This window comes from Lithobates pipiens, unplaced genomic scaffold (assembly GCF_037356315.1).
Source record: "Lithobates pipiens isolate NorthernLeopardFrog02 unplaced genomic scaffold, aLitPip1_a1.2 Scaffold_27, whole genome shotgun sequence".
NCBI lineage: Eukaryota > Metazoa > Chordata > Amphibia > Anura > Ranidae > Lithobates > Lithobates pipiens.
This window is the reverse complement of record NW_027507788.1, coordinates 29,694,943-29,722,682: the sequence shown is the minus strand read 5'-3', so window position 1 is coordinate 29,722,682 and position 27,740 is coordinate 29,694,943. Positions and strand designations below refer to the sequence as shown.

Below are 27,740 nucleotides of genomic sequence, written 5' to 3'. Positions count from 1 at the left end.
TGTCAGTGCTCTCTATCACGGTGCTGGTGTCAGTGCTCTCCATCACAGTGCTGGTGTCAGTGCTCAGTCTCTATCGTGGTGCTGGTTTCAGACAGTGAGGGAGATAGCAGCGGAGAAGCAAATCAGCAGGCAGTGCCAGCACCATGGCTGAGGATCAGCACTGGACTGGCACCTCTGGACCACCGCAGTGGAGCCCTGCATAGGTGGGGGTAAGGGCCGGGCAGAGGGAGGGGCTCAAGCACAGGTTGGCACACTGGGACACTGGCACAGGACTGCACTGCCCTGACTGTTGCACTGATCATCTCCTGCACCCCCTTCATAGCCTGGCCTGACCTTGCCTCTCCTCCGTGGCCTTCATGTGCTCCTGAATTGTCAAAATTTCACAGATAAAAAAAGAATGCTTGATGTTGTCGATCCCAGATTCACTTAATACTTCTGTTATGTCAGTGGCCATGTGGTGGGACTATGTATGCACAGCTAGTAAGTATTTTGTGGCTGAAAATATGACCTGGAGGTTTTTAAGGTTCGCCTGCCATTAAAGTTAATGGGGTTCAAACTTTTGGGCATGTTCACGGATCATGTTTGCGAAACATCCAGTCAGAAATTCGTCCATCACTATTAACAACACCCCACAATCGTTTTGCAGAATCCAACACCCATGCAATCCGATTCTGGTGCAGACAAAGTAAGGGTCCTGCACCAGTTTGGTGCGATTATGGTGCCATTTGAGCCATACAAATTCATGGCTCAATCACACCCCAGAGACACTGCATGTAACTCGCACAGGCATGTGCTTCAATTCCTGTGCAAATTGTATGCTGTGTCTGAACCGCAACAGTGTGGACCCAGGCTAAAGTAATTCCAAGGGTAGATACGTCTACATCTCGTGCTATTTTTATCTGCTTGATTTTACATTTTTGCTAGCAATTTTCTTCGTTCAATTTTATGCGACTCGATCGAGTCATTTGTAGCTTTCAACGTCTATATGGTTGGAAAATAAAGTTCACGTGTTTTAAGACTTTATCACACGATTGGGCGTTTCTTTTCCTTTTTCATCCATTTGGTGATACGCCAACTTGAAATTTTCGAACTGACCGGAACGGACGACGTTCAAGGAACATCCGAAGGTGTGGGTCATTTTTCACCTTCCTACCTCCAAAGGTGATTCGAATCATCCATCTACACGAGGAGTGTTGGAGGAGCGATCTTGTCCGATCCTAATCGTTGGGGAGTTCGTATCTGCGCACACTAATGGTGGCTCTGGTAAGCCTTTACTACTTACTTAAACTGTACAGTGAAAGAATTTACGTGGTCAAGCACCTACACCAGTGACACCTGGGACCAACTTTAAAGTTTCATTCACGTTTCACTTAATGAACTTTTATCTTCACATATATGGGGCCTTGTAAATCACTTCATTTATCCAAGGCATGGGATTTGTTTTGACTTATTTTTCAATCCTGTTGTTTATTTTCTTCACTTAATTACAAGTTTGTGCTTCACAGCATTAAGCTGTAGTTTAAATAACCATTTGTCCTTTTTAAAAGTTTTTTTTGGTTCAATAATCCATTTTTTTGCTTCTTTGTTTATTGCACAATATGCACATGTGTATTGTTTATCATTGATGTTTTACTTTTTGGAAACATTATCTTTGAAAGTTTTTTTCCCTGATTTATTGTTTCACTATATTCAGTCACATGTTATATATTAAGCGCTGCACTGTTTTCCACAATTCCAAAGGTTGTAGGTAAAAAAAACAAACACAAACATGTCTCCTTTTTGGGTCCACTGCTGAGGGCCCTGGCTCCTCCTCCCTGCCAATTTCCCCCAATGGGGGCACCTGAGCAGGCTCACTCCCCGAGCCGCACTGGACATCATCCATTCACACACAGAATGTGGCCCAGCCAGCCCCCTGCTCTTTACTCATTGGCTCGCTGCCTGCGATTGACAGCAGGAGAGCCAAAGGCTTCTTTCGCTGCTGTGTGAGCCAATGAGGAGAGACCCAGGAAAGCCGCTGGATTGAGATGGGGCCCCGGTAAGTAGATGGGGGGATGCATTAAAGTAAAGAAACATCTGCCTTTAGAACCACTTTAAGCTTTGATGCAGAGCTCTATGGTTTTAGTAAATCAACCCCTATATCTGGTTTGGTAAAGTAGTATTAAACCCTCAGTGTGAATTCCTTTTTTGCATCAAGTTCCATGTAACTAGTTGTAAAACTAATGTTTTCCCATCATTTTGCACCAAAACACATACTTTTTTTTTAAAGACTTCCATGCCGTGTTCCTCTCTCACCTGATAAGGTAGCATGAACTATGTAAGTGGATTATATCTGATTCCTCGCACACCAGCCACAATAGCATGCATGCCCTAAGCACGGTGTCCTTGTATAATGGAGTGGCACATAATGATTAAGACCCAGCCAGGAGCATGCACATATAAGTCCCCGTACACACGGTCGGACATTCCGACAACAAAATCCGTCTGATTTTTTCAGACGGATTTTGTCCGAAACTGGTGTTGCATACCCACGGTCGGACAAAGTTGTCAGAAAATCAGATAGTTTGTAATGACGTTATTTCCTTATGACGGAACTACGTTCAAGCTAGTAGCAAATAGCTTTGGTCTAGAAATTTCATCTGAGCATGCGTGTCCGATCGGAATTCTCTACAAACGATCGGACAAAGTACGATCGGATCATGTTGTCGGAAAATTTTATATCCAGCTCTCAAACTTTGTTGGTCGGATATTCTGACAGAAAAAGTTTGATGAATCCCACACATGGTTGGATTATCCGACAACGCGGTCCGATCTGATATTTTCCGTTGGAATGTCCAACCGTGTGTACAAGGGGTATACAGGCTAAAAGGTCTTTTATATGGAGGACCTTTTACATGGAGCACTGTATGCCCACCATTATGCCTGTTTACCAGGTAATATAGAAGGCACCTTGAGGAGGAGTCGAGGAGGGGGAGTGGACTAGTCCTTGGGAGAGAAGAAGGAGTCGTTTTTGTTTTTTGTCTATTGGTCCTGCACCACAGTCATGTAGTAGAGAGATTTTGGGAAGCTTCCCCTTTGTGGGACACAAGAAGCTGCTCCCTTCTGGAAAAGGGGGTGTAGCATAAAAGGTTTCCACTTCTTTCAGAAGAAGTAGAATTTATCCCTGAAGTACAGATGTAGATACTAAGGCTATCCTGGTAATTACCATGTTGCACCATGAAACGTTCTTCCTAAGAAAGGTGTTGTGTACCCTGTTTTGGAAATGTGTTAGTTTGCACTATTGAAGAAATACATTGCTTGTGTTAATGCAACATTAGAGGTTAACTGGCTTCTGTCTAAATTGGCCTTGGTATGTATGTATGAATTTTATTTTACAGGATTTATATAGGACCAACCGTTTACGCAGGGCTTATAAGTTAGGCACCTTAGATTGTAAGCTCCTTGAGGGCATGGACTAATGTGAATGTACAATATAGATGTAAAGTGCTGTGTAAATTGACAGCACTATATAAGTACTTAAGTGATAAATAAATCTGTATGCTGGATATGTCTTGAAAATTCTCTAAGTAAAGGACAACCTCATTTACCATCTTTTGGACATTACTAACATTCCTATCTTTAAAGTTCTAGCAATGGAGGATCCTGTGCAAGAAAGAGTGAGTTGGATGCCTGTTGAGTGGAGTTCGGTGTTGCGGTGTAAACTAGTGTCTGTCTCTGTCAAGATTGAGGCTCACTATGTCCCCTTTGGCTTTGATGCGGGGCCTGCTAAACGGCCCTAGTATATTTTATCCCTGGTTAGGAACTTGCGGAGCTCCAGCTGGACTAATCAGGAACTAGCGAGGTGGTCTTGGACTTGAGCACCCCCAGGGAGTGACGGTAAGAGAGTCCTCAGAAGGAATGTTCTCCAACATCTCTGAACAAAGTGTACAAAAGTGCCAACTGTTGTCTGTTCTGCACAGCCTAAATCAGGGTGGCTACATTCAACCTCCAGAAAGCCTCTCCAAGGCAGTGTGGCCCCCTTTTTAGACAAGAATGAATTACACTCAACCTGCAAAAGCTCACTGTGCTGCAAACACACGCTGCACACAAATAGGGGACTGAGAGCAAATATCAATATGATATGCTGCTACATTTTACCTTCTTCAAGGAGGGTTTAATAACATTTGAATTGCTGTCAGTTGAGGAGATATAACTCCACGTCCTCTCCCACTGTTGACAGTTGCCACCAGAAAATGCAAGATTTGGATTTCTCTTAAAGGGGTTGTAAAGGTAATTTTTTTATTTTCTACATAGGTTCCTTTAAGCTAGTGCATTGTTGGTTCACTTATTTTTTCCTTCGATTTCCCTTCTAAATGTTTTTTTTTCTTTGTTTTCTTTGTCTAAATTTCTCACTTCCTGTTTCACCCCAGTAAGCTGTTCAGTAAGCTGTTCAGTAAGCTGTTCTGGCTGACTAACCACCAGCTCGGATGATGGTGAGAAGTTTACTGAGGAGAAACAGGAAGTGAGATATTCAGACAAAGCAAAAAAACATTTAGAAGGGAAATCAAAGGAAAAGGTAAGTGAACCAACAATGCCCTAGCTTAAAGGAACCTATGTAGAAAATAAAAAATTTACCTTTACAACCCCTTTAACTTTGTGGAGATTTTCTTCTCACTTACTGTTGTATATCAGGACAGGATCTTGAAGCAAAAGCTTTCAATGACTCAGGCAGCAATAAAAAATCTGATAGACCATCTATTTAACCTTTCCCTCGATATCCTAAAAAAGTTTTAGCCAGAATACCACTTTCAGGCATTGATAAAGGAAACCTGTTGGGAAATAAACTATATGGCCAAAAAGCTTGTGGACACCTGATTCTGAAGTGTGTCTTTGAGAATTTATACCCATTCAGCCAAAATAAGGCTTGGTACCAATACTGGAGAAGACCTGGCACACAATAGGCATTCCAATTCATCCCAAAGGTGTTCAGGAGAGTTGAAATCAGGGCTCTGTGCAGGCAACTTGAATTCCTCCACATCAAACTCATCTTACCATGTCTTTATGGAGCTGACTTTCATAGGGGTACAGTCATGGCTGAACAGAAAAGGACCTTACCCAAACTGTTACCACAAGGTTGAAAGCGCACAATTGTCTAAAATGTCTTTGTATGCTACAGCTTTACCAGTACCCTTCACTTAAAGCTGCTATACATCCTAATATGGGGTGGTGTCCACAAACATCTGACCATATAGTGTATGTACAGTGCCTTGCGAAAGTATTCGGCTCCCTTGAACTTTTCAACCTTTTGCCACATTTCAGGCTTCGAACATAAAGATATAAAATTTTTATTTTTTGTGAAGAATCACCAAGTGGGACACAATTGTGAAGTGGAACGAAATCTATTGGATATTTTACACTTTTTTAGCAAATAAAAAACTGAAAAGTGGTACATGCAAAATTATTCGGCCCCTTTACTTTCAGTGCAGCAAACTCACTCCAGAAGTTCAGCGAGGATCTCTGAATGATCCAATGTTGTCCTAAATGACTGATGGTGATAAATAGAATCCACCTGTGTGTAATCAAGTCTCTGTATAAATGCACCTGCTCTGTGATAGTCTCAGGGTTCTGTTGAAAGCGCAGAGAGCATCATGAAGACCAAGGAACACACCAGGCAGGTCCGTAATACTGTTGTGGAGAAGTTTAAAGCCAGATTTGGATACAAAAAGATTTCCCAACTTTTAAACATCCCAAGGAGCACTGTGCAAGCGATCATTTTGAAATGGAAGGAGTATCAGACCACTGCAAATCTACCAAGACCTGGCTGTCCCTCTAAACTTTCAGCTCAGACAAGGATAAGACTGATCAGAGATGCAGCCAAGAGGCCCATGATCACTCTGGATGAACTGTAGAGAACTACAGCTGAGGTGGGAGAGTCTGTCCATAGGACAACAATCAGTCGTACACTGCACAAATCTGGCCTTTATGGAAGAGTGGCAAGAAGAAAGCCATTTCTCAAAGATATCCATAAAAAGTCTTGTCTAAAGTTTGCCACAAGCCACCTGGGAGACACACCAAACATGTGGAAGAAGGTGCTCTGGTCAGATGAAACCAAAATCCAACTTTTTGCCCACAATGCAAAACGATATGTTTGGCGTAAAAGCAACACAGCTCATCACCCTCAACACACCATCCCCACTGTCAAACATGGTGGTGGCAGCATCATGGTTTGGGCCTGCTTTTCTTCAGCAGGGACAGGGAAGATGGTTAAAATTGAGGGGAAGATGGATGCAGCCAAATACAGGACCATTCTGGATGAAAACCTGTTGGAGTCTGCAAAAGACCTGAAACTGGGACGGAGCTTTATCTTCCAACAAGACAATGATCCCACACATACAGCAAAATCTACAAAGGAATGGTTCACAAATAAACGTATCCAGGTGTTAGAATGGCCAAGTCAAAGTCCAGACCTGAATCCAATTGAGAATCTGTGGAAAGAGCTGAAAACTGCTGTTCACAAATGCTCTCCATCCAACCTCACTGAGCTCGAGCTGTTTTGCAAGGAAGAATGGGCAAGAATTTCAGTCTCTCGATGTGCAAAACTGATAGAGACATACCCCAAGCGACTTGCAGCTGTAATCGCAGCAAAAGGTGGCTCTACAAAGTATTAACGCAAGGGGGCCGAATAATTTTGCACGCCCCACTTTTCATTTTTTTATTAGTTAAAAAAGTTTCAAAAATCCAATAGATTTCGTTCCACTTCACAATTGTGTCCCACTTGTTGGTGATTCTTCACAAAAAATAAAAAAAATGTATCTTTATGTTTGAAGCCTGAAATGTGGCAAAAGGTTGAAAAGTTCAAGGGGGCCGAATACTTTCGCAAGGCACTGTATATTGCCATTGCTGACCTCCATCTGAAAGTGTTAGCTGTCTGGCTGTTTCTGGTGTCAATACTTCCTAAGTTAAGTCAGAACTCCAGATCTTCATACTCCTTCTAATTAATGTAATGTAAAAAAACAACAACCAGGCAGAATTAAAAGCATTCATTTGTTTATTCTCCCTGATGAGCTCTCGTCTTGTCATGGAATCTCATTGTCATTCTGCAAAGAAGAAAGGATGAGAATGTTAATAATTCTGGGGCATACTGTATATATATATATATATATATATATATATATATATATATATATATCATTTTTAGCAACTTCCTATCTAAATGCACTTGTCGCTCATCATTGCTCTGGATCAGCATCCTAGTAAAGATAAGAAACCTCTAAATATTAAAGGACTGAAAACTTGGTAAAGCGTCAGTCATTGGGTTATTTAGATACCTAAACTTTCCCTTATATATTTTGCAACCTTACCTTCTTTTCACTAAGAAAAGGAACAAGGTAACCATACAAGTACAGTGATGGGTCCCAGGGTGGCTGAAGATAGCAGATGACTCCCCACTTGCAATAATGCCGCGTACACACGACCGGACTTTGCAGCAGAAAAGGTCAGACGGAATAACTTCATGGGATACCGATCATGTGTGGGCTTCAGCTGACTTTTTTTTTCAAAAATTCTGATGGACCTAGAAATATAACATGTTTTAAATCTTTCCCAAGGAATCAATTCCTATCGGGAAAACCCTTTGTCTGTATGCTATTCCGACGGACCACAAACTACGCAAGGGCAGCTATTGGCTACTGGCTATTGAACTTCCTTTTCTAGGCCCGTCGTACGTCATCACGTTCTAAACTAACGGACTTTGGTGTGATTGTGTGTAGGCAAGTCCGTTTCAGTGGAACTCCGTCAGAAAGCCTGTCAGAGTTTATTCTGATGGAAAGTCCGGTCGTGTGTACGTGGCATAAGATGTCTGCCCATCTGGGGCTAGCCTTAAAGGGATTTTATTGTGGTTTTGTACATATTTCCTTTTTTTTTTTAAATTATGGTAAGGAATAAAAAAAGTATGTTTTTAAAATATTTTTTTCAGTTTGTTAGGTAAATAATTAAAATCTTAACAAATATTTGTATTTTCATATTCAGCAGGCATGTGGAGCTCTTCTCTCCTCCTCACATGGCAGTCATTATAACCGGGGTTGAGGTGTGGTGCCTGGGGGTGATGCAGTGGATGGCATGGATCTGCTGTGATCTAGGCACTGTAAAGTAGATGGGAGAGATGTACTATGACGTGGTGGGGTGAGGTAGGTGGCAGAGTGGTATCATGACCAAGGTCATGGGAAAGTGGGGGAGTGGGAGCACCTAAGGTGTGTGGTGAGTAGCATAGAGGCACAAAGGCCTGGGAGATGTGGATATGAGGGAGGTGTTGTGACCAGGAGAGGTAGGGAGGGGGTTGAAGTGGTTTTGTAGAGAAGGGGGTGCATGGGATGTGTGGATATAAAGTGTAGGACAGCAGCATAAGATAGAGGTGAGGAGTGGGGGACAGTAGCATGGGATGGAGGGTGAGGTGTGGGGACTCACAGCTTCAGATGGGGGCCAGCAGTGTTGTATTGACAGTGAGGACTACAGTATAGGATGAGTGAGTAGCAGGGGACATCAGTGTGAAATGGGGTGAGTAGTGGTGGACCATGGTGTCAAGTGGGTGCTGTGGAGCAGTGAACTGCAGCACTGGATGGGAAGGTACCGCGGCATTAAATGAAGGGGTGAGAATCAAAGGATTTCAGTGTTGGATGGTGGTTGTCAAATGGGGGTGGGATAAGGGGTTGAGGAACAGGAGACAGCAACATGGGAAGGGAGGTGAGGAGTGGGCAGAAACATGGGTGGGGAAGTGCTAGCGGGAGGGATTTTGTGTGGATGTGGTTGCAAAGTTAGAGGACTGGAGCTGGAGGAGGATTAGGCAGCACGGGGTGGAAAAGTGGTTCTGTCAAAGGGAGGGCACTGAAGGCAAAGAGGAAGATCAGGCAGCCTGGGGTGGAGAAAGAGGTGCTTTTAAAGGGATAGGAGTGAGCCTGGAGGCAGCAGGGGATATCAGGTGGCATAGAAATTGACTGAAGCAACTAATGGGGGAGCAACAGTGCCTGGACTTGCAGGGGGAAGAAGTGAAAGCCGGTAGCCTCTAAATGCTCCGCCTTCAGCACCAGGGGAGAAAATAGCGCTGCTAGCTGAATTCAAAGTCTTCAACAGGAACAGCACTGTTCCTATTGAAGTCTTTGAATCTGAGCAAAGGCTGTTGTAAAGTACACAGTGTGCTACTTGTACACAGTGTGCAGTTCCAGTTGTGCTCGGGGTGAATACAAAGGCAGTTTTTGTTCTGAATGCATAAAGGCTCTATTAATAAATTACCCATGTCAACCAGCCAACTTTGTAGGAGGAACAAGAAGGCCTAACTTGAAAGGGATAAAAATTAAATACTTGAAAAATGATGAGCAAATAAGTTACTGTTAATAGGTAGTTGACCCTGAGCAGTATAAAGTGTATTTGGGAGTAGCGGAGTTCCCCTCCTGGACTCTCATCATCACTTACCTGTAGGCGGTGGTAGACCCAGTCCAGTAATACAGTGAGGTTAGTGTAAACTCCGGGGCGGTTGGGTCGACCACAGCCTTCTCCCCAGCTGACAATGCCAACCTGCCACCACAGGCCTCCTTCCTGGCAGACCAGTGGGCCTCCGCTGTCTCCCTGTTTATAAAGAAAGTAAAGAAAGTACCATGTCAATGTTCTGCACTGTAGTATTGGAACCAGAATAAAAATATCTTACCTATAGTACTGTACTTTTTATTTAATTTCTTCAGTATAAAGAGAACCTGAACATCAACAAATCTGTCTTCAAATCTCCTGAGACTAGTGTCGGGAGTGTGTTAATGCTCCTGTTCTTTGACAGTTGCTAATCTCATTCTGGCATCTTGGTTTTGGCTATGATCCATCCCTGTCAGTCTGTCCACCTGCAAGGTGATTGATGTGGCCAGTCTCTATGTGGAGACCAAACCTGATTTAAGCCAGCCAAGCTTGCAGTCTCATGCTTGTGATAATGCTGGTTACATGTGCTCAAGCTGCGTGTTTTGTTTGCCCTGCTCCGCTGTTTGGATTCGCTTGTTGATGACCTCGGATTATATATTCGACTACTCTCTAAACTCTGCCTGCCGTTTGACTACAGATTGACCCTGACTATTCTGACCCTTGCCTGCCTTGTACCTGGACTGTCATTGAACCACTCTGCTTGTCTGCCAACAGTAAGTACCAGTGTGCTTTGCTCAGTTAATACATGCCCTGATGTGTGGCCAGGCACTATAGCATTGTGTATAAGTCCTGGGGGCAAGAGAGTAGTGTGGAAGGGGCCTAATATATCTACTCACTGCGCTCTCTTCTATCAGCATGTTCCCTGTTTGTTTTCATTCTGGGCTGGGATTGGCTCAGGTTAGAAGCTGGTGACTCACAGACAGCATCACTGAGACCTCCCTCTTCTTTCCAGAGTTTGATGAAAAGTTCTGGAAAGAGAGGAGGAGAGGAGAGGTGGAGCTGCCTGGGGTGTTTTAGGGAGCCCTGACCAATCCCCAACCTGGATTGGCAGGGGGCAGGCCTAATTAAATACCGAGGGTCAGCCCAGATGGGGAGTTGATGGGGAGTTGTTGGGAGGAAGAGCTGGAGTGAGAGAGTGTGGAGGCTGTCGGGCCTTTGAGGGAGTTCCCAAGTTTGGGGGGTGACCTTGGGCCAGGGCTCAGATACAGTCGGGACCACCATCAGGAACGCATGAAAAGGTCTTGGACTGGAGGCAAAAGAGAGTGCAAAGAGAGGACAGCGGGAGAGAGCACTACTAAGAGACTCCAGGGAGGACAACGGTTGCAGCCAAGAGGGCTGGTGAGTGAGGCACAGTCGGGAGGACTGGGAAGGTAAGCCTGAGAGGACTGGGAGCATGCAGTCTGAGATGGGTGGAGAACCAGAAGAGAGGACTGTGGTGAAAGGAGCAGTGGATAAAGGCAGTTGCAGCCAGGAGGACTGGCAGGGGATGAAGATGGCTTATTGGGCCCAGTAACCACGTGTAGGACAGCTAGCACCAGAGACGTTCTATTTTTCAACACTATAGGGGCCCGCGGTCCCTGCCTGCAAAGGGCAATTGCTAAAGGCCTGGCTGAGCCATCACTTTGTGCTAGCTGCGCCTGAAGATTAGAGAGGAAGCGATGTGTTGGAGAAGAAAGACCTGAAGATTAGAGAGGAAGCGATGTGCTGCAGGAGAAAGACCTGAAGATTAGAGAGGAAGTGATGTGCAGGAGGAGAAATGGAGAGTATACACTGGACTGTAAATAGTTGTCCCAAGCAAGTTCTACCAATTTTAATGGGCATCCCACATTTCCCTTACCCCATCCAAGTTCAATCCCCTCAATAAAACTAAAGAAAAAAAGCATGTAGACTGTTCTTTGTCTGAGTGTCTGAGAAGTGAATTCTGGGCTGGGCAGTGTGACAGACAATCCAACATTTCAGCAGCCCCTACTGGGGGTAGCGCTACATAAACGAATACACTAATGCTCTAAAATAACCTTCTGAGTATTGGCTGAATAGAAATAAACAGGTTATTTTGCATAATTTAACAAAAATAAATTGCTAATTTCCACCCTCTACCTCCCAGGTGTCCCCCATGGCCTGCTCCACGAATCATATTCATCAGCAATACCTTCAAATTCATAAATGTATTATGTAACAGTCCTGAAACAATAAATTTATAATCAATTATTGTCAATGACAGCAATTAAGATAATGGGTTTTGTTATCAGCAGACAATATAACTATTATATTGATTAGCCTTTAAGGTCATTAGCCCTTCTTGAAGTAATCAAAACGCTACACTGTAAAGGTGTCAGAGAAGATTGGTAGAAGAAATCAACGAGAGCAAAGGTACGTCAACTCACATCTACACTGATGGTGGGTACTCAACAGAAGTTTAATGGGGCCCTTGTGTATTTCTTAAAGATTATTCCAAAGAAATTTCTTTTTATTAGTTTTGGAAAAAGTGAAGAAGAGCTAAGATTTATGCCAGATCTGTCACTATGTGATTTGTTTTATGTATTCTGCAAAAAAAAAAAGGTTGATCCTGTTGTTTACTGTCCCTCCCTCCTTGTCCATGTCTCGGCTGCTGCTACATCTACTGGGCATGCTCCAGCTTCAGTTCCCTTCTTTTCATGTCCTCCTTTTTTCTAATCTGTGCAGCCTGCATCACTATGAGTCACAAATATGGGTGTATACAGTCCAGTATACAGTCCAGATAAATGACAGCCCACTTCCCCCTCCTCTTCCTCCTGAGATTGTGTAGACCAGCCATTGCCCCATCTACTGAGCATGCTCAAGCATCAGTTCCCTTCTTTTCATTTCTTTTTTTTTTCTAATCTGTGCAGCCCCCATGACTATCAGTCACAAATATGGGCGTGTACATTTCAGACAAACGACAGCCCACTCCCTTCCCTTTCCTCCATGCCCACTAAACAGCTCTACACTATGGGGGCAAGGGCGGTACATGTTGATTGATGGAGGCATCACCTCCTTGTAATTCAAAGCACAAACAAAGAATAGACACAGACTGGAGAGAAGTGAAAGAGACTGTGATTGGCAGAACTACCCCCTAGGGTAGTCAATCCATGTTTTTGCACACAAATAAAAAAGATTTGAGTTGGAACGCATATTTGTTTGACCATTTAAGACATTTATTTGATATTAATTATGTATTTTTTATTTGTATTTTGAGTCTTTTTTTACATTTTTTTTAAACATGTGACAAGCAGCAGAGGACTAGAAGCTCCTCCTGCCAATGTTTCCCTGCAGACAGGCTGGGAAAGAGCTGGGTCACATGACAGCTGTATATCAATTAGGAAAAAGGTACTAGATGTAAAGATTATTTTTATTAAAATAAACTCAGTGCCATTATCCATATACAGAAAGAGAAGGGATACTGTAAATTAAACAGTGTGTGCTTGGTATTGCTTTAAGATAATGTGTTTTGTTATCAGCAGACTATATAGCTCATTATATTGATTAGTCTTTAAGGTAATTCGACTTTCTTGGAGGAATCAAAATACTCCAGGTCTTTGTAGATGTAAAAGACGTCAGTACCAACGGAGATTAGTAGAGAAAATCGATGAGAGCAAAGGTAAGTCATCTGACCTGCCAGACTGGTCGTGGGCCCTCAACAAAAGCATAACGAAGCCTTTGAATATTTCGTAAAGTCTTACTCCAACCAAATGTTTTCTTAGTTTTGAATAACGAAGAAAAGTAGTAAGATTTCAGGTTTGTTCAGCAGGAACCGGCCAAGATTCGAACTGTCCAAAAACACCAAATCAAGGTAATTACGGCTCCAGGTGGTATCACTTGTGTTCACACCGTCCTAGTATATAGGAGATGAAGGGTGCCAGCTCAGCAAAGTCAAATGGCAGAAAAATGGAAAAAGGACAGCCGCACTCCAAAATAATGCCTTTATTGAATAAAGCTTGAGCTATACATCAATCAGAGACACAGGTCCAGATGATTCTGACGCGTTTCACACTGTTAATGGTGTTTAATCATAGCTATGATGGGGGAATTGTGGTTGCAGGAAAGAGATTTGCATCATCTATATGGCCTGCCTAACTCTAATCTAACCCATCAACTAATCCCTATTAAATTAATCTGCAGCTACTGAGAGCTTCTCATCCAACTGAAGACCCTCTGACTCCTTGTAGACAGTGCAGATATTTCCCCACATAATTATTTTTAGGAAGCCCTCATGTACTAATTTCTGAGTTTGGTAAACATGGATAACTCATTACCTTCAAAAGATCAATGTGCAAAACAGCTAGGATAAATTGGAATTTTCCTGAATTATAAGGACTATAAATTATAATCAATATATTGAACAATGCAATGATAATAAAACCAGTTAAATATTGATTGAAGACTTGCCATGTACCAAAGTCCAAATGATTGTTCCATTACAGACATTACTGTAACCTGTGTTATCATGGTGATACGTTAATAGGTTGACTCTGATATGACCCCAAACTCTCCTGTAGTTTCCAATGGCCAGTCACATCTTAAAATTCCATTTTTTATTTTGATTAATAATTTTGTCTAATTTTAGGGTCATGCCACAGGAAAATCTGCTGCTGGTGGCACATCACCGAGCAGAGGCTTCTTACATTAATAAGATCACTCCTGGATGTTGGTGTGTAAATGAGCTGTTCCTCTAAACCAGGCATTAGGTGTTTTATCAATAGGATTCAGAAGAAGCAATGCTGTGTATGTAATGGCTACCATCTTTAATTAATTATGACTAGGAATGAGTAAATCAAGTCAGAACTTTCTTGACCGATGGGGTTGGCTCACTTCAAGCTGGCGTTGACCACTTACGAATCCTCTACTGACTCGGCAGAGTGTAGAGTGGTCCTCAAACAGGACACACTCCCTCAGGTAACAGCATGGGGTTTGCCATCGCAGATGACATCAAGTTTTCTAGGGGAACCAATGGGGTTTCTGACTTTTAATCACTACCCTTCATGACTTCAGTGGTCTTTTAGGACAGAAGTACACTTCTTTTTTATAAGTACTATCCTACAGTAATGTATAAAATTGCCTTGTAAGGATAGTAATGAAGTGTTCCCTTAAAGCGCCCCTTCTAGCTTGGGGGCCAGTCTGCACTCTCTTTTATCTGCTTAGTATTGATCCCCTAGGTCAGTGATGGAGAACCTTGGCACCCCAGATGTTTTGGAACTACATTTCCCATAATGCTCAACTACACTGCAGAGTGCATGAGCATCATGGGAAATGTAGTTCCAAAACATCTGGGGTGCCAAGGTTCGCCATCACTGCCCTAGGTGATCCTTTGGTTCACTTTTTACAGACTTAATATTACACTTGACATTGTGAATATTTACCCACCAGAATAGAAAATAGATTCAACATCCCTGAGTTGCTGGTGAAGGCATTTTCTATTATTCATTCATCTTTGATCATGATTCACGTATAAAGCTCAGAAACAAAAAGTTCCCATAGCGTAGATGTCATTCGTGAGGAGGTAGAAATGCTAAAATGAATACAGGGTTATTCAAAAAAAATGGAGCAGATGTAGGTTGGAAAGATGTGGGGACCCCTCCCTCTGTCGCATAGACCTGGGCACTGTTGTATAGTACAGGGGCAATGTAGGGACATTCTTTATACTGCCCCAGCTATTCTTCCGGTTCTGTTATTGTATATACAAGTGGTGTTGGACAGGGAGCACCAACTTCACTTCCTGCCTGACCGCCGCTGAGATATACAAAAAGGGTTCTCATAATTCTGGTGACCCCATTTTGACTGGAAACCAACAAAATCTTCACTGTCTAAAGCCTTGTACACACGGTCGGAGAATCCGTCGGAATGCGTCTTATCGGACCGTGTTGTCGGATAATCCAACTGTGTGTGGTATGCATCGGACTGATTCTGTCCGAATCTCCATCGGACCCAATTTTCCAACATGTTGGAAATATTTTCTGACCAACTGGTTTGATCGGACATACTCCGATCATGTGTAGAGAATTTTGATCGGACCAAGTGCCACGCATGCTCAGATCAAATTCCTACATCAAAGCTATTGGCTACTAGTCCCATCGTAACGAAATTACATCATCACGTTTTGAATGATCGGATTTTTCGACAACGTAGTCCGACCGTGTGTATGCAACAGTTTCGGACAAGATCCGACGGGCAAAATCCGACGGACAAAATCCGACGGATTTGGTTGGCAGAATGTCCGACCGTGTGTACAGGGGCTAACATATAAGCGATGAGAGAGTTCATGTTACTGAAAAGTTCAGTCTTCATCAGAATCCATCTACCTACCTGCTTATCCATGAACCTACCTATATACGCTGAATAGTTGTTTGTACTTGAGCAGTAGTTGAGTGAGGGGCACAAAAACTGGTCTCAACAGAGGCCTTTCGGGGACTATCTCAACCCCAACCCTGCTTCTGTTCCATGGTGTCTCCACGCCAACCAGATGCAGATATACACGGTTATTCAAAAAGATGGAGCAGATTTCTACTTTATATTTCAAACTTTTTTGCCGTGTACACACGGTTGGACTTTCCGGCAGAAAAAATCAGAGGGAATAATTTCATTGGATATTCCGATCGTGTGTGGGCTTCAGCAGGCTTTTTAAAAAAAAAAATTCTGACGGACCTAGGAATAGAACATGTTTTAAATCTTTCCGACTGAATCAATTCCTATCGGGAAAACCGTTCGTCTGTATGCTATTCTGATGGACCAAAAAACGACGGAAGGGCAGCTATTGGCTACTGGCTATTGAACTTCCTTTTTCTAGTCCCGTCGTACGTCATTGCGTTCTAAGCAAACTGACTTTGCTGTGATCGTGTGTAGGCAAGTTTGTTTCAGCGGAACTCTGTTGGAAAGACCGTCAGATGTATTTGGTTCAGATGGTGACAAGCGTGTGTGGTGTCAACCAGGTGAGGAGTACAAAGACAAGTGTGTCTTGTCTACAGTCAAACATGGTGGTGGGAGTGTCATGGTCTGGGGCTGCATGAGTGCTGCCAGCACTGGGGAGCTACAGATCATTGAGGGAACCATGAATGCCAACATGTACTGTGACATACTGAAGCAGAGCGTGATCCCCTCCCTTCAGAGACTGGGACAACAGGATAACGACCCCAAATACACCTCCAAGTTGACCACTGCTTTGCTAAAGAAGCTGAGGGTAAAGGTGATGGACTGACCAAGGATGTCTCCAGACATAAACCCTATTGAGCATCTGTGGGGCATCCTCAAATGGAAGGCGGAGGAGCGCAAGGTCTCTAACATCCACCAGCTCTGTGATGTCATCATGGAGGAGGGGAAGAGGACTCCAGTGGCAACCTGTGAAGCTCTGGTGAACTCCATGCCCAAGAGGGTTAAGACAGTGCTGGGAAATAATGGTGGCCACACAAAATATTGACACTTTTGGCCCAATTTGGACATATGTACTCGCTTTTGTTGCCAGCGGTTTAGACATTAATGGCTGTGTGTTGAGTTATTTTGAGGGGACAGCAAATTTACAATGTTATACAAGCTGTACACTCACTACTTCACATTGTAGCAAAGTGTCATTTCTTCAGTGTTGTCACATGGAAAGATATAATAAAATATTTACAAACATGTGAGGGGTGTACTCACTTTTGTGAGATACTGCATGTCATATATCCATGTGGGCATAGTGCGATGATATATGTTTACTGGGATTGATTGATAAATGTTTATAAGAGTGACACATTCATGTGGATATATTGCACTGTGATTAGGATTGATTGCACAAAGCACATTCTTATTTGCACAAAAGTATACCTGACAAGAATCCACTTTTCCATCCAGATAGCCGGCACATAACATTCTCTCGCTGATCATTCCAGGATAGTGAGATGTCTGATTACAGATGCTGTTGCTGATCAGGTGGACCTTGGCCTCCCGTAGGACTGGAGACAGCTGACCTGGGTATGGCGGGACAGAAAGAAACTATAAACCACCCTTCACCTCCTCTAGCCAATTCTCCAAGGCTCTGTGTAACGGCTGCTTTTGAGGATGATATTGTTTGGGGCCTATATGTTATCTCTGATGGCAGACAATCAAACTGTATAGTTACATATATGTTTAAAAGACACAAGTCCATCAAGTCCAACCTATGTGTGATTATATGTCAGTATTACATTGTATATCCCTGTATGTTGTGGTCATTCAGGTGCTTATCTAATAGTTTCTTGAAACTATCAATGCCCCTCGCTGAGACCACCACCTGTGGAAGGGAATTCCACATCCTTGCAGCTCTTACAGTAAAGAACCCTCTACGTAGTTTAAGGTTAAACCTCTTTTCTTCTAATTTTAATGAGTGGCCACAAGTCTTGTTAAACTCCCTTCAGGGAAAAAGTTTTATCCCTATTGTGGGGTCCCCAGTACGGTATTTGTATATTGAAATCATATCCCCTCTCAAGCGTCTCTTCAGGCGACTCTTGAGAGGGGATATGTATCAATATCAATATCAGTATGCATCAATATACTACAGCAGACAGCTAGCCATACACAAGAGCCCAGCCACACACATTGAGCCCCTCTGGCTCCTCACCACCCTCGCTCACGTGTCCCCAGCCACTGATCCAGCAGTTTCCCGTGGCCTGAAATTCCTGATGAGTTCTGGGCAGACACACCGGACGAAGGGTCTCTGCAAGAGAAGTGACGGGAAGAGAAATCAGGGCATGGGCAGCAACAACATGTCAAAGCAAAAGAACAAAGATGAATCTTCTTCTCACTGTCATTATCGCTGAAGCATAGGAACTATTTTGTAGTCCCAAAAAAAAAAAAAATATATAAAAAGAACTGGGAGGGCTAAATAGACTTTTTGAATAAACAAAGGAAGTGTGCAGAGGAGGAAAAAAGTTTTATTTTTGTACGTACACTATATTACCAAAAGTATTGGGACACCTGCCTTTGCACGCACACAATCTTTAATGGCATCCCAGTCTTAGTCCGTAGGGTTGAATGTTGAGTTGGCCAACCCTTTGCAGCTATAACAGCTTCAACTCTTCTGAGAAGGCCGTCCACAAGGTTTAGGAGTGTGTCTATGGGAATGTTTAACCATTCTTCCATTTGTAAGGTCAGGCAACTGATGTTTGATGAGAAGGCCTGGCTCGCAGTCTTCGCTCTAATTCATCCCAAAGGTGCTCTATTGGGTTGAGATCAGGATTCTGTGCAGGCCAGTCAAATTGGAGAATAATACATGGCTAGCTGCCATAACCCCCGGTATCCCTGTGTTCTGTCGGCTACAAGATAAAAGTGGTCTCTGCGGCGGATTCAAAGCGAGATCACTTTTATCGGTGGCGAGAGAGGGGCCCCCCTCCTGCCACGTTCCAATGCCCTCCGCCGCGTACTGGAACCGTCGGCAGAGGTGATCGCGTCCTTGACGTGGTTAGTTATGGAGACGAGTGAGGGGAAGACGGCCCCCATAGCAAGGTGGAAGCGACGTCAAAATGTCACTTCTGCCCATACTTCTTAAAGGCACATTTTTTTTATGTAATTTTTTTAAAAATGACAACATATTTCTTTTTCTTTTTTTGCATTTAAGTCCAAATATGAGATCTGAGGTCTTTTTGACCCCAGATCTCATATTTAAGAGGTCCAGTCATGCTTTTTTCTATTACAAGGGATGTTTACATTCCTTGTAATAGGAATAAAAGTCACACAATTTTTAATTTTTTTTTTTTAAAACAGTGTAAAAATAAAAAATAAAAGGTAAAACAAATAATAATAAAAAAAAAAAGTTTAAACGCACCCCTTCCTGCCGAGCTCGCGTGCAAAAACGAAAGCATACCAGTGTTCAAACCACACATGTGAGGTATTGCCGCGATCGGTATAGCGAGCGCAATAATTCTAGCCCCATCCTCTGTAACTCAAAACATGCAACCTGTAGAATTTTTTAAACATCGCCTATGGTGATTTTTAAGGATAAAAGTTTGTCGCCATTCCACAAGCGGGCGCAATTTTGAAGTGTGACATGTTGGGTATCAATTTACTCGACGTAACATTATCTTTCGCAATATAAAAAATAATTGGGCTGACTTTACTGTTGTTTTATCTTTTAATTTAAAAAAAAGTGTATTTTTTCAAAAAAACTGCGCTTGTAATGCCGCGTACACACGAGCGGATTGTATGGCGTACTTAGTCCGTCGAAACACATTTCAGCGGACAATCCGCTCGTGTGTGGGCTTCAGCGGACTTTTTCAGCGTGCAGTCCGGAGTACTAAGAATTTCGTTTTTTTCGAAATTCTGTCCGTCGTACTTTGGTTTCAGCGGACAATCCGCTCGTCAGTAGGCTAGTTCGACGGACTAAGAATGGCGCATGCCCAGAAAGGATTTACACGGCGGAAGGGTGCTTTGCTGTGTCTTGGACTTCCTATTTCTAGTCCCGTCGTACGTGCTGTACACGTCATCGCGCAAGCTTTCGACGGACTGTTTGTGCATCCGTGTGTGGTCAAGTCCGTTCAGTGGAAACTACGATGGATTGTCCGTCGGATTGTATGACGAACTAAGTACGCCATACAATCCTCTCGTGTGTACGCGGCATAAGACTGCTGTGCAAATACGGTGTGACAGAAAGTATTGCAACGACCGCAATTTTATTTTCTAGAATGTTAGAAAAAAAATGTATAATGTTTGGGGTTTCTAAGTAATTTTCTAGCAAAAAAAAATGTTTTTAACTTGTAAACACAGAGTCTGAAAAAGAGGCCCGGTCCTTAAGTGGTTAAAGGAAATTAACGGTAAGACGTTGCACACCTGTTTTGGTGCATCAAGAAGATATTTAGCTAATTTAATCTGATAGTTTAATTTGGCTTTAGGCTGGGTTCACATATATACGAATTGGATGCCGGTTTCCCGGCATTCAATTGGTATGACATGTGAGAGTGACTGGCTCTCAAAAGAACCGGTCCATACATGTCCGGGACGGGCACGGAGCGGATTGCAGAAGGGTCCCGTGCGTCTTTGGATCCGGTTCAGATGCAAATTTAGGCAAAAATTCTGACCTGAATCACACCTGAACCAGTGAACAGACACGCACCGGATGCCAGGCACGAACCCACGGCAGCACATATGTGAACCCGGCCTTAAAGAAAGAACAAATCTTGGCGAAACACCCATAGGCCTCTTGCACAGGGGAGTAAAAAATGCTGTGTTTTGAGATGAGCTGCATCGTTGTCTATGGGACATCGCACACAGCTGAGTGAAGATCAGTAATACAGCGCTGAGTACAACGCTAAATAAAATGTAGCACGTTTTCAATTCTCCTACTCCATAGATACATTAGCGTATTATACAATAGGACTGACATACCAGAGAAGGCCATAGGCTGGCTGGTTTTGATCAGAGCAACATCAAAGTCATTGGTTTCGGGGTTGTAGAATCCATTGTAGTAGATGCTTCGGATGGAGACAGATGTTGATGGGATGAGAGATGTAGAGCCGACGTGAACCTTCCATCGACCCACGGTAAGGAAGTTAGACCTGTGTTATGGAAAACAGTCAGACTCCGAATGGAGCGTACTCAAAGCATAAATATATGGGTGATGGTGGGAGGTGATGGGTGTGGCAGGCGATGGTGGCAGAGGGTGATGGTTTCAGTGGGTGATGGTGGCAGAGTATGAGACAGGTGATGGAGGCAGGAGGTGATGGTGGCAGGGGGTGATGGTGGCAGCTAGTTAGACCTGCGATATGGAAAACAGTCAGACTCAGAATGGAGAATACTCAAAGCATAAATATATGGGTGATGGTGGGAGGTGATGGTGGCAGGTGATGGTTGTGGCAGGTGATAGTGGTAGAGGGTGATGGTCTCATCTGGTGATGGTTGCAGCAGGTGATGGTGGCAGAGGATGGTGACAGGTAATGGGGGTGATGGAGGCAGGAGGTGATGATGGGGGTGATGGTGGCAGGAGGTCTTTAGAATTGGGGACATCAATTCTGGTGATCCTGGGGATTTCCCCTCACTTTCTGTGATGGTTATGGAACAGAAGTGAAGGGGAAATCTCTCCAGTTGGACAAAAGTGACAAAAACTGATAATTAACTAAATAATCCACCCTTATTTTATCAAAAATAACAAAAATATACAGTATATATATATTTTTTTACCTTAAATCACAGTGCTATTTTCCTACTGTATTTGTTTGTAGCCTAAGTACTGAAATTTGCACTTAAAAATGTAATTTTGTGAAATGCCAGTAAAAACTTGGCGGTGCCAGGAAATTTTGGGTATCGTGCCAGGAAATTTCAATCTGGTAGATTGGCAACACTGCCCTAGGCACACATTTAACCCTTTGATTGCCCCTGTAGTTAACCTGAAGTTCCCTGCCAGTGTTATTAGTACAGTGATAGTGCAGATTTTTAGTACCTATCACGGTATTCATGTCACTGGTGCCCAAAAAAAGAGTAAATTAGGTGTCCAATTTTTCAGCTGCAATATTGCAGCAACAAAACACTCCACCAGCAACGATAGACCCCCCCCCCCCCCCAGCAACAAAACACTCCACCAGCAACAATAGATTCATCCAACATTCATAGATCCGCTTCAGCAACAAAATACCCTCCCAGCAATAATAGATCCACCAGAGCAACAATAGACTCCCTCAAACAACAATAAATCTGCCAGCAACCAGCATCAATAGACCCTCCAGCAACAATATATCCCCCCAGCAATAATAGATCTCCCTCATGCCGCATACACACGATCAGAATTTCGGCCAGCAAAAGACCAACGAGAGCTTTTCATCGGAAAATGCGGCCGTGTGTATGCTCCATCGGAATTTAGCTGCTTGAATTCCCGCCAGCAAAAATTTGATAGCATGTTCTCAATTTTCCCGTGTGTATGCAATTCCGACGCACAAAAACTCAAGCATGCTCATATTCAACTACGAGCTGGAAGTTATTGGCTGCTAGGTATTGAACTTCCTTTTTCTAGTTCTGTCGTACGTATTGTACGTCACCGCGTTCTTGGCGGTCGGAATTTGGTGTGACTGTGTGCAGGCAAGACAGTTTGAGCGGAATTTCGCTCGGAATTCCGATGGGAAAACCATCAGAGCCTTTTCCGACGAGAATTCCGATCGTGTGTACGCGGCATCAGCAACAAAATACCCTCCCAGCAATAACAGACCCATTGGAGTAACAATAGACCCTCACAAATACCAATACATCTCCTAGCAGCCAGCATCAATAGACCCCTCCCAGAACAGTTTGTAAAAAGGAAATACTAATACGCAAACCACAAGGGTATATAATAATAATATAAGCCTATCAAAGTAGCTGCCAACATAAAGGTGTTCTCACACTAAACATGAATGGTAATAATGGCAAATAATGTTGCTAATAAAAATCAATAAAATGCTTAATTCTCCAAGTGCATGTGCTAAAGTGTCAGGAAATATATACAATAATATTATTTATGTGCAGAATAACAATCAAAAAGTGCTAGTAATAATATTAAATCGATTAACATATTGTATATCCTATAACGGTGTAAAAAATGTATATCTGTGATGGAAAATCTCATGTAAATTGTTGCAAACAACAAAAAACGTACACAGTTTATATACGGTATTTAAAAAATAAAATATAAATTGCTGCGAAAGTCTTAAAAAATCCAATGTGCAAATAACATGCAAAAAGGAAAAAAGTGCAGATAATCATCAATCGATGTCTTTAAATAGTGAGGTAAACAAGTCCTATAAACGTGCAAAGAAAATCCACACGAATAGTAAATCCACGCTGTGTAGTTCGGATCATCAATAATAAAGTGCAAGTGCCAATATCCAGGTAGTTTCCACCATTCAATGTGCATCACACTATTTCCTCCAGCCTCTCACCTCATGTAGCAAGGTATTAAGCCGTTCTGTAGCTTCCCACACTGGTTGATCGATTCCCAAAAAACTCCTCGGCGTGGTCGCACTCACAGGGCAATAGGGGCTCATTTACATGCAGGAAAAGAGAAGGCCTCCGTAGTGTAGTAATTTATCAAAAATACATTTTATTAAACGTAGTAGCCAGCATCAATAGACCCTCCAGCAGACAGCAACATTAGACCGCTCCTTCAATAGTAGATCTCTCCTAGCAACAATTGACCCCTCCAGCAACAATAGATCCGCTCATCAGTAACAATAAACCACAACAGCAACATTGGATCCTCCACAACAATTGATCCCCCCAAAACAATAGATCCCCCAGCAGCCAGCAAGCATAGACCCTCAGGTCCTAGCGCCCTCTGCCAATGGCATACGCCATTACATACATTCAGTGGTGGAGGTGCCAGAATCTTCCTTCTCCCGCATTCCTGCTGAAAACAAAGCCCTGATTATCAGAACCAAAACTCAAGGAAACTAAGAAGTGTATTCATTAGGCCCCTTTCACCGTTCAGATCCATCTATAAAAACTGACAGGTGGATCTGAACAGCTCTATGGAGCATCGGGGTGGATAGGATCGGATGTCAGCGGACATGTCACCGCTGACATCCGCTCCGCTCCACTCTGCAAAATCCAGAGGGATGGAAACCCTATTTTCCATCCGTCTGGTGGATCGGATCGGATGAAAACGGACAGGTGGCCCATAATCATCCAATCCCCCCATAGGGGAGAGCGGACTCTCTGACAGGTCCGTCCCTGCAGTGTAGAGACGGACTTGTCATCCGCCGGCTCAGCAGGGATCAACGGAGCGATCTTCGCTGAGCAAGTGGCTGCTAAATATGGACAGCCCCGCGTGAAAGGGGCCTTACTATTAGTTAAATGTTTTGCACTGCTGCATTGTCATTTGTAGCTGATATCATTTTGCTCTCCATCATTGTTTATTTCTGGAAATAGCTGCCACAAAAAAATCATCTCCATCTTATTTAATATAAATGTAGCACTAACCCCGAAGGAGCTGCTGGTTATTTTTGGGCTTACCATTACCTTCCGTTCTCCTTGTGATGTGTCTAGGGGATGTCCCGTGGTAGATGGCCCAGTAACTTGAGACTGACAATAGATCCACTTGAATGGATTTTATTTGCAAAAATTCAAACCATTGAACAGTCTTTCAACTTGGGATCAGAGGGTTGGAAAGGAAAGTCCAGGTACTCTCAATGTCAAAGTCCAAAAACATTAAAGAACTTGCTCACTTTGACTGCATCCAGAGAATAGCCATTCGCAACTGGATGAACACTCAGGTTGGACAGTCCCTCTCTCACAAGGCCTAGCAGCCAACCAGGTGCTTACTCAGGAACAAAGTCTTTGTCACAGACGTTGTTGCAGAACACGTAGGGAAACTAAGCTGTAGAACACTTGTAGGATTCCCGGATCTTTCAGCCCACTTGGCGATATCCACAAGACCGGATTCTCTCGGTTACTTCTGCCCTTCCAGGCTCTTGTTAAGAAAACCAACCCGTACGTGGTGTTCTTCTAAAGAGTGCTCCCTTGGAATGCTTGAAGTACACTGGGTCTCTCCTGAACCGGAGACGACACCCAACCACCTCAGAATCCTCCTTTAGTTTCCTTGCCTTGGGCTAGCCAGCCCAGAGGCATTAAAGTCGGGTGGATCCGCACCCCAGGCCATAACCTTCCTGGACCAAGTAGTCAGCACATCATACTGGACCAGAACCCCGAACCACGTGACGTCCGCATCTTAAATACCCTCTCCCAGAGGGCACAGCGAGAGGGCCACTCCCACTGACCTGGCTCCGAAAGAGAGTAACTTAAGCGCCTGACCAGACCATAGTTCCACGCCTGCCGCCCGACACAGTGCCCCTTGTGGTCAGGCTGAACATCTCACAGTCCAGTCAGACTGATGCAGAAGTCCAATTTAGGCAAATAGACCCAAACAAAACTGTAGTTTGGGTAAAGTTTAATTTTGAAAAACACATTTATTCAGAGAACATAACAGAACATGTCATTTTACAGTATACACTGGAAGAATGCCTATGAAAGAGCAGAAAGAATTGTAAAGCCATGATCCACGTCTACACCTCCTGTACTGATGTCTTCTGCAGCCCCAGTATATAAAGCAATACTACTGAGGTATATTTTTACAACTCTAGTATTGCATACAGCTAGACCACATAGTTACATAGTAGGTGAGGTTGAAAAAAGACACAAGTCCATCAAGTCCAACCTATATGTGTGATTATAATAATAAACTGCTAGAAAAAGACTCACAGGACAAAGCAGTGAGCCGCGCTCATCACCCACTGCGATGAAATGATGGATCCTCCGCAAACATGGCGTCCATCCCAACGCAGGCTGGCTACCCATGGCCAATGTCCCCAGGCAGATGGAGACCCTCCGACGATACGCTGACTCTCTGAAGCCGACCGTCCGCAATCTGCAACAAATGTGAAATAAGCAGAGCAAATGGCTTCAAACAGATCAATTCTTGTTCAATTAAAAAAAAACACATTTAGCAGCTGCTGACTTTTAATATTAGGACACTTACCTGTCCAGGGCGCCCGCCATGTCCTCACCCAGAGCCAATCTGTCCCTCGGCTCCTGGGTGGAGGTGCCTGGATCTTCAGTAAGGGAATCAGGAAGCGAAGCCTTGCGACTTCCTTACTGCGCATGCACGAGTCGCGCTGCGTGATCTCACTGGTGCCTGCTGTCTTCTGGGACCTGTATGTCTCCCAGAAGATAGCGGGGGGTGGAGGAGGGGCCAGACATGGCGTAGATCGCCGTGGAATCTGCGGCGATTCAGCGCCGTAAGTGGAAGCAAATACCTATATTATACAGGTATCTGCTCTCCCCTGAAAGGTGCCAAATGTGACACCAAAAGGGGGGGGGGGGGTACCGGAAAAACAGATGTTCCATTTTGGGTGGAACTCCACTTTAAAGTGGAGGGCCACCCTAAAAATAAAAATAGTATTAATATTCTTAAAAAAAAATTCAAAAAAAATTTGAATTCTTATTTTTTTACTTACCAGAAACTCCTGTTGCTAGGCAGTCTTCCTAATCTGACTCTTCCTATTCCGCGGCGCTTCCTCCTCTTCAGCCCGTTGCTTTCCAGGACATGTGTGTGTGTCCGAACACAACAGGGCCATTCACAAAGCGTTGCGCAACTCGCGCATGCGCAGTAGGAAACAGGCAGTGAGGCCGCAAAGGTTCCATCGCCCGTTTCCCTTAGTGAGGATGGCGGCGCCGGGACACGATACGAGGGACGTATGGGCCGGGGGGGGGGGGCACATCGCTGGCGCCCTGGACAGGTAAGTGTCCTTATTAAAAGTCAGCAGCTACAGTGTTTGTAGCTGCTGACTTTTAAAAAAAATTATTAAGGCTGGAACACCGCTTTAAGTGTAATTTTTTATTCTTATTATCTGCCCGAAGTTCAGCTTTGTCTTGCATTCTTCACCTTTATATACAGTATATATCTGTTCACAGAAAGAGTAGGATATCTATCTGGCACCATCTTCTGGCCATAAACGATATTGCAGTCATTTCAAAAACTTGCACTGTTTGCTCCCAGCTGCCTGTGGTGATCAATGTATTACCTGTGCACTGCAGTGACACCCCCTCCTGAGCAGGGCACGTTTCCCTGTAAAAAAAAAACAACACAAAGGACACAAGATTTCAATATATAATCTGCGCTTAATTTTCACCCAGACCTACCCATGTGTGTGAGGGAGAAGAAGGGGGAGAGGACAGACAGACACTAGAATTGAACCGCTTCAGCACCGGAAGATTTTACCCCCTTCCAGAGCAATTTTTGCTATTCGGCACTGTGTTGCTTTAACTGACAATTGTGACGTTGCACCCAAACAAAATTGACGTCCTTTTTTTCCCACAAATAGACCTTTCTTTTGGTGGTATGTGATCCCCTCTATGTTTTTTTTTTTTTTGCACTATAAAGAAAAAAAGAGCAACAATTTTGAAAAAGAAGCAATATTTTTTACATTTTGCTATAATAAATATCCTCCAAATATATATATATATATATATATATATATATATATATATATATATATATATATATATATATATATATAAAAAAAATTTCATCAGTTTAGGCCAATATGTATTCTTCTACATATTTTTGGTATTAAAAAAAAATAAATAAATAAAAAAAACCGCAATAAGCTTATATTGATTTGTAGACGCGATAACTTGTGCGCAAACCAAACAGGGGATAGATTTATGGCATTTTTATTATTAATTTTTTTAAATTAGTAATGGCAGCGATCTTGCAATTTTTATCAGGACTGCGACATTTTGGCAGACACATCGGACACTATTTTGGGACCATTACATTTATACAGCGATCAGTGCTATAAAAATGCACTGATTACTGTATAAATGGC

The 27,740-nt window shown here is 43.3% G+C and overlaps 1 protein-coding gene across 2 annotated transcripts in view; it reads right to left on the bottom strand.

The window, feature by feature from the left end:
* Nucleotides 1-7,006: 7,006 nt before the first annotated feature.
* The window catches only part of LOC143933712 (transmembrane protease serine 3-like), a 55,053-nt gene continuing 34,319 nt past the window's right edge, over nucleotides 7,007-27,740 (bottom strand). Inside the window, exons 8-14 of one of the 2 annotated variants that reach the window (XM_077456703.1) lie at nucleotides 26,934-26,977; nucleotides 25,612-25,777; nucleotides 20,776-20,945; nucleotides 18,017-18,112; nucleotides 17,245-17,387; nucleotides 9,442-9,594; nucleotides 7,007-7,073 (exon numbers count right to left, since the gene is read on the bottom strand). In XM_077456703.1, the coding sequence (XP_077312829.1) occupies nucleotides 7,053-7,073; nucleotides 9,442-9,594; nucleotides 17,245-17,387; nucleotides 18,017-18,112; nucleotides 20,776-20,945; nucleotides 25,612-25,777; nucleotides 26,934-26,977 (793 nt within the window). In that variant the 3' untranslated portion in view covers nucleotides 7,007-7,052. Of the gene's footprint in view, nucleotides 7,074-9,441; nucleotides 9,595-17,244; nucleotides 17,388-18,016; nucleotides 18,113-20,775; nucleotides 20,946-25,611; nucleotides 25,778-26,933; nucleotides 26,978-27,740 lie in introns of those variants that run through there. The other variant, XR_013263141.1, reaches the window with a different exon arrangement.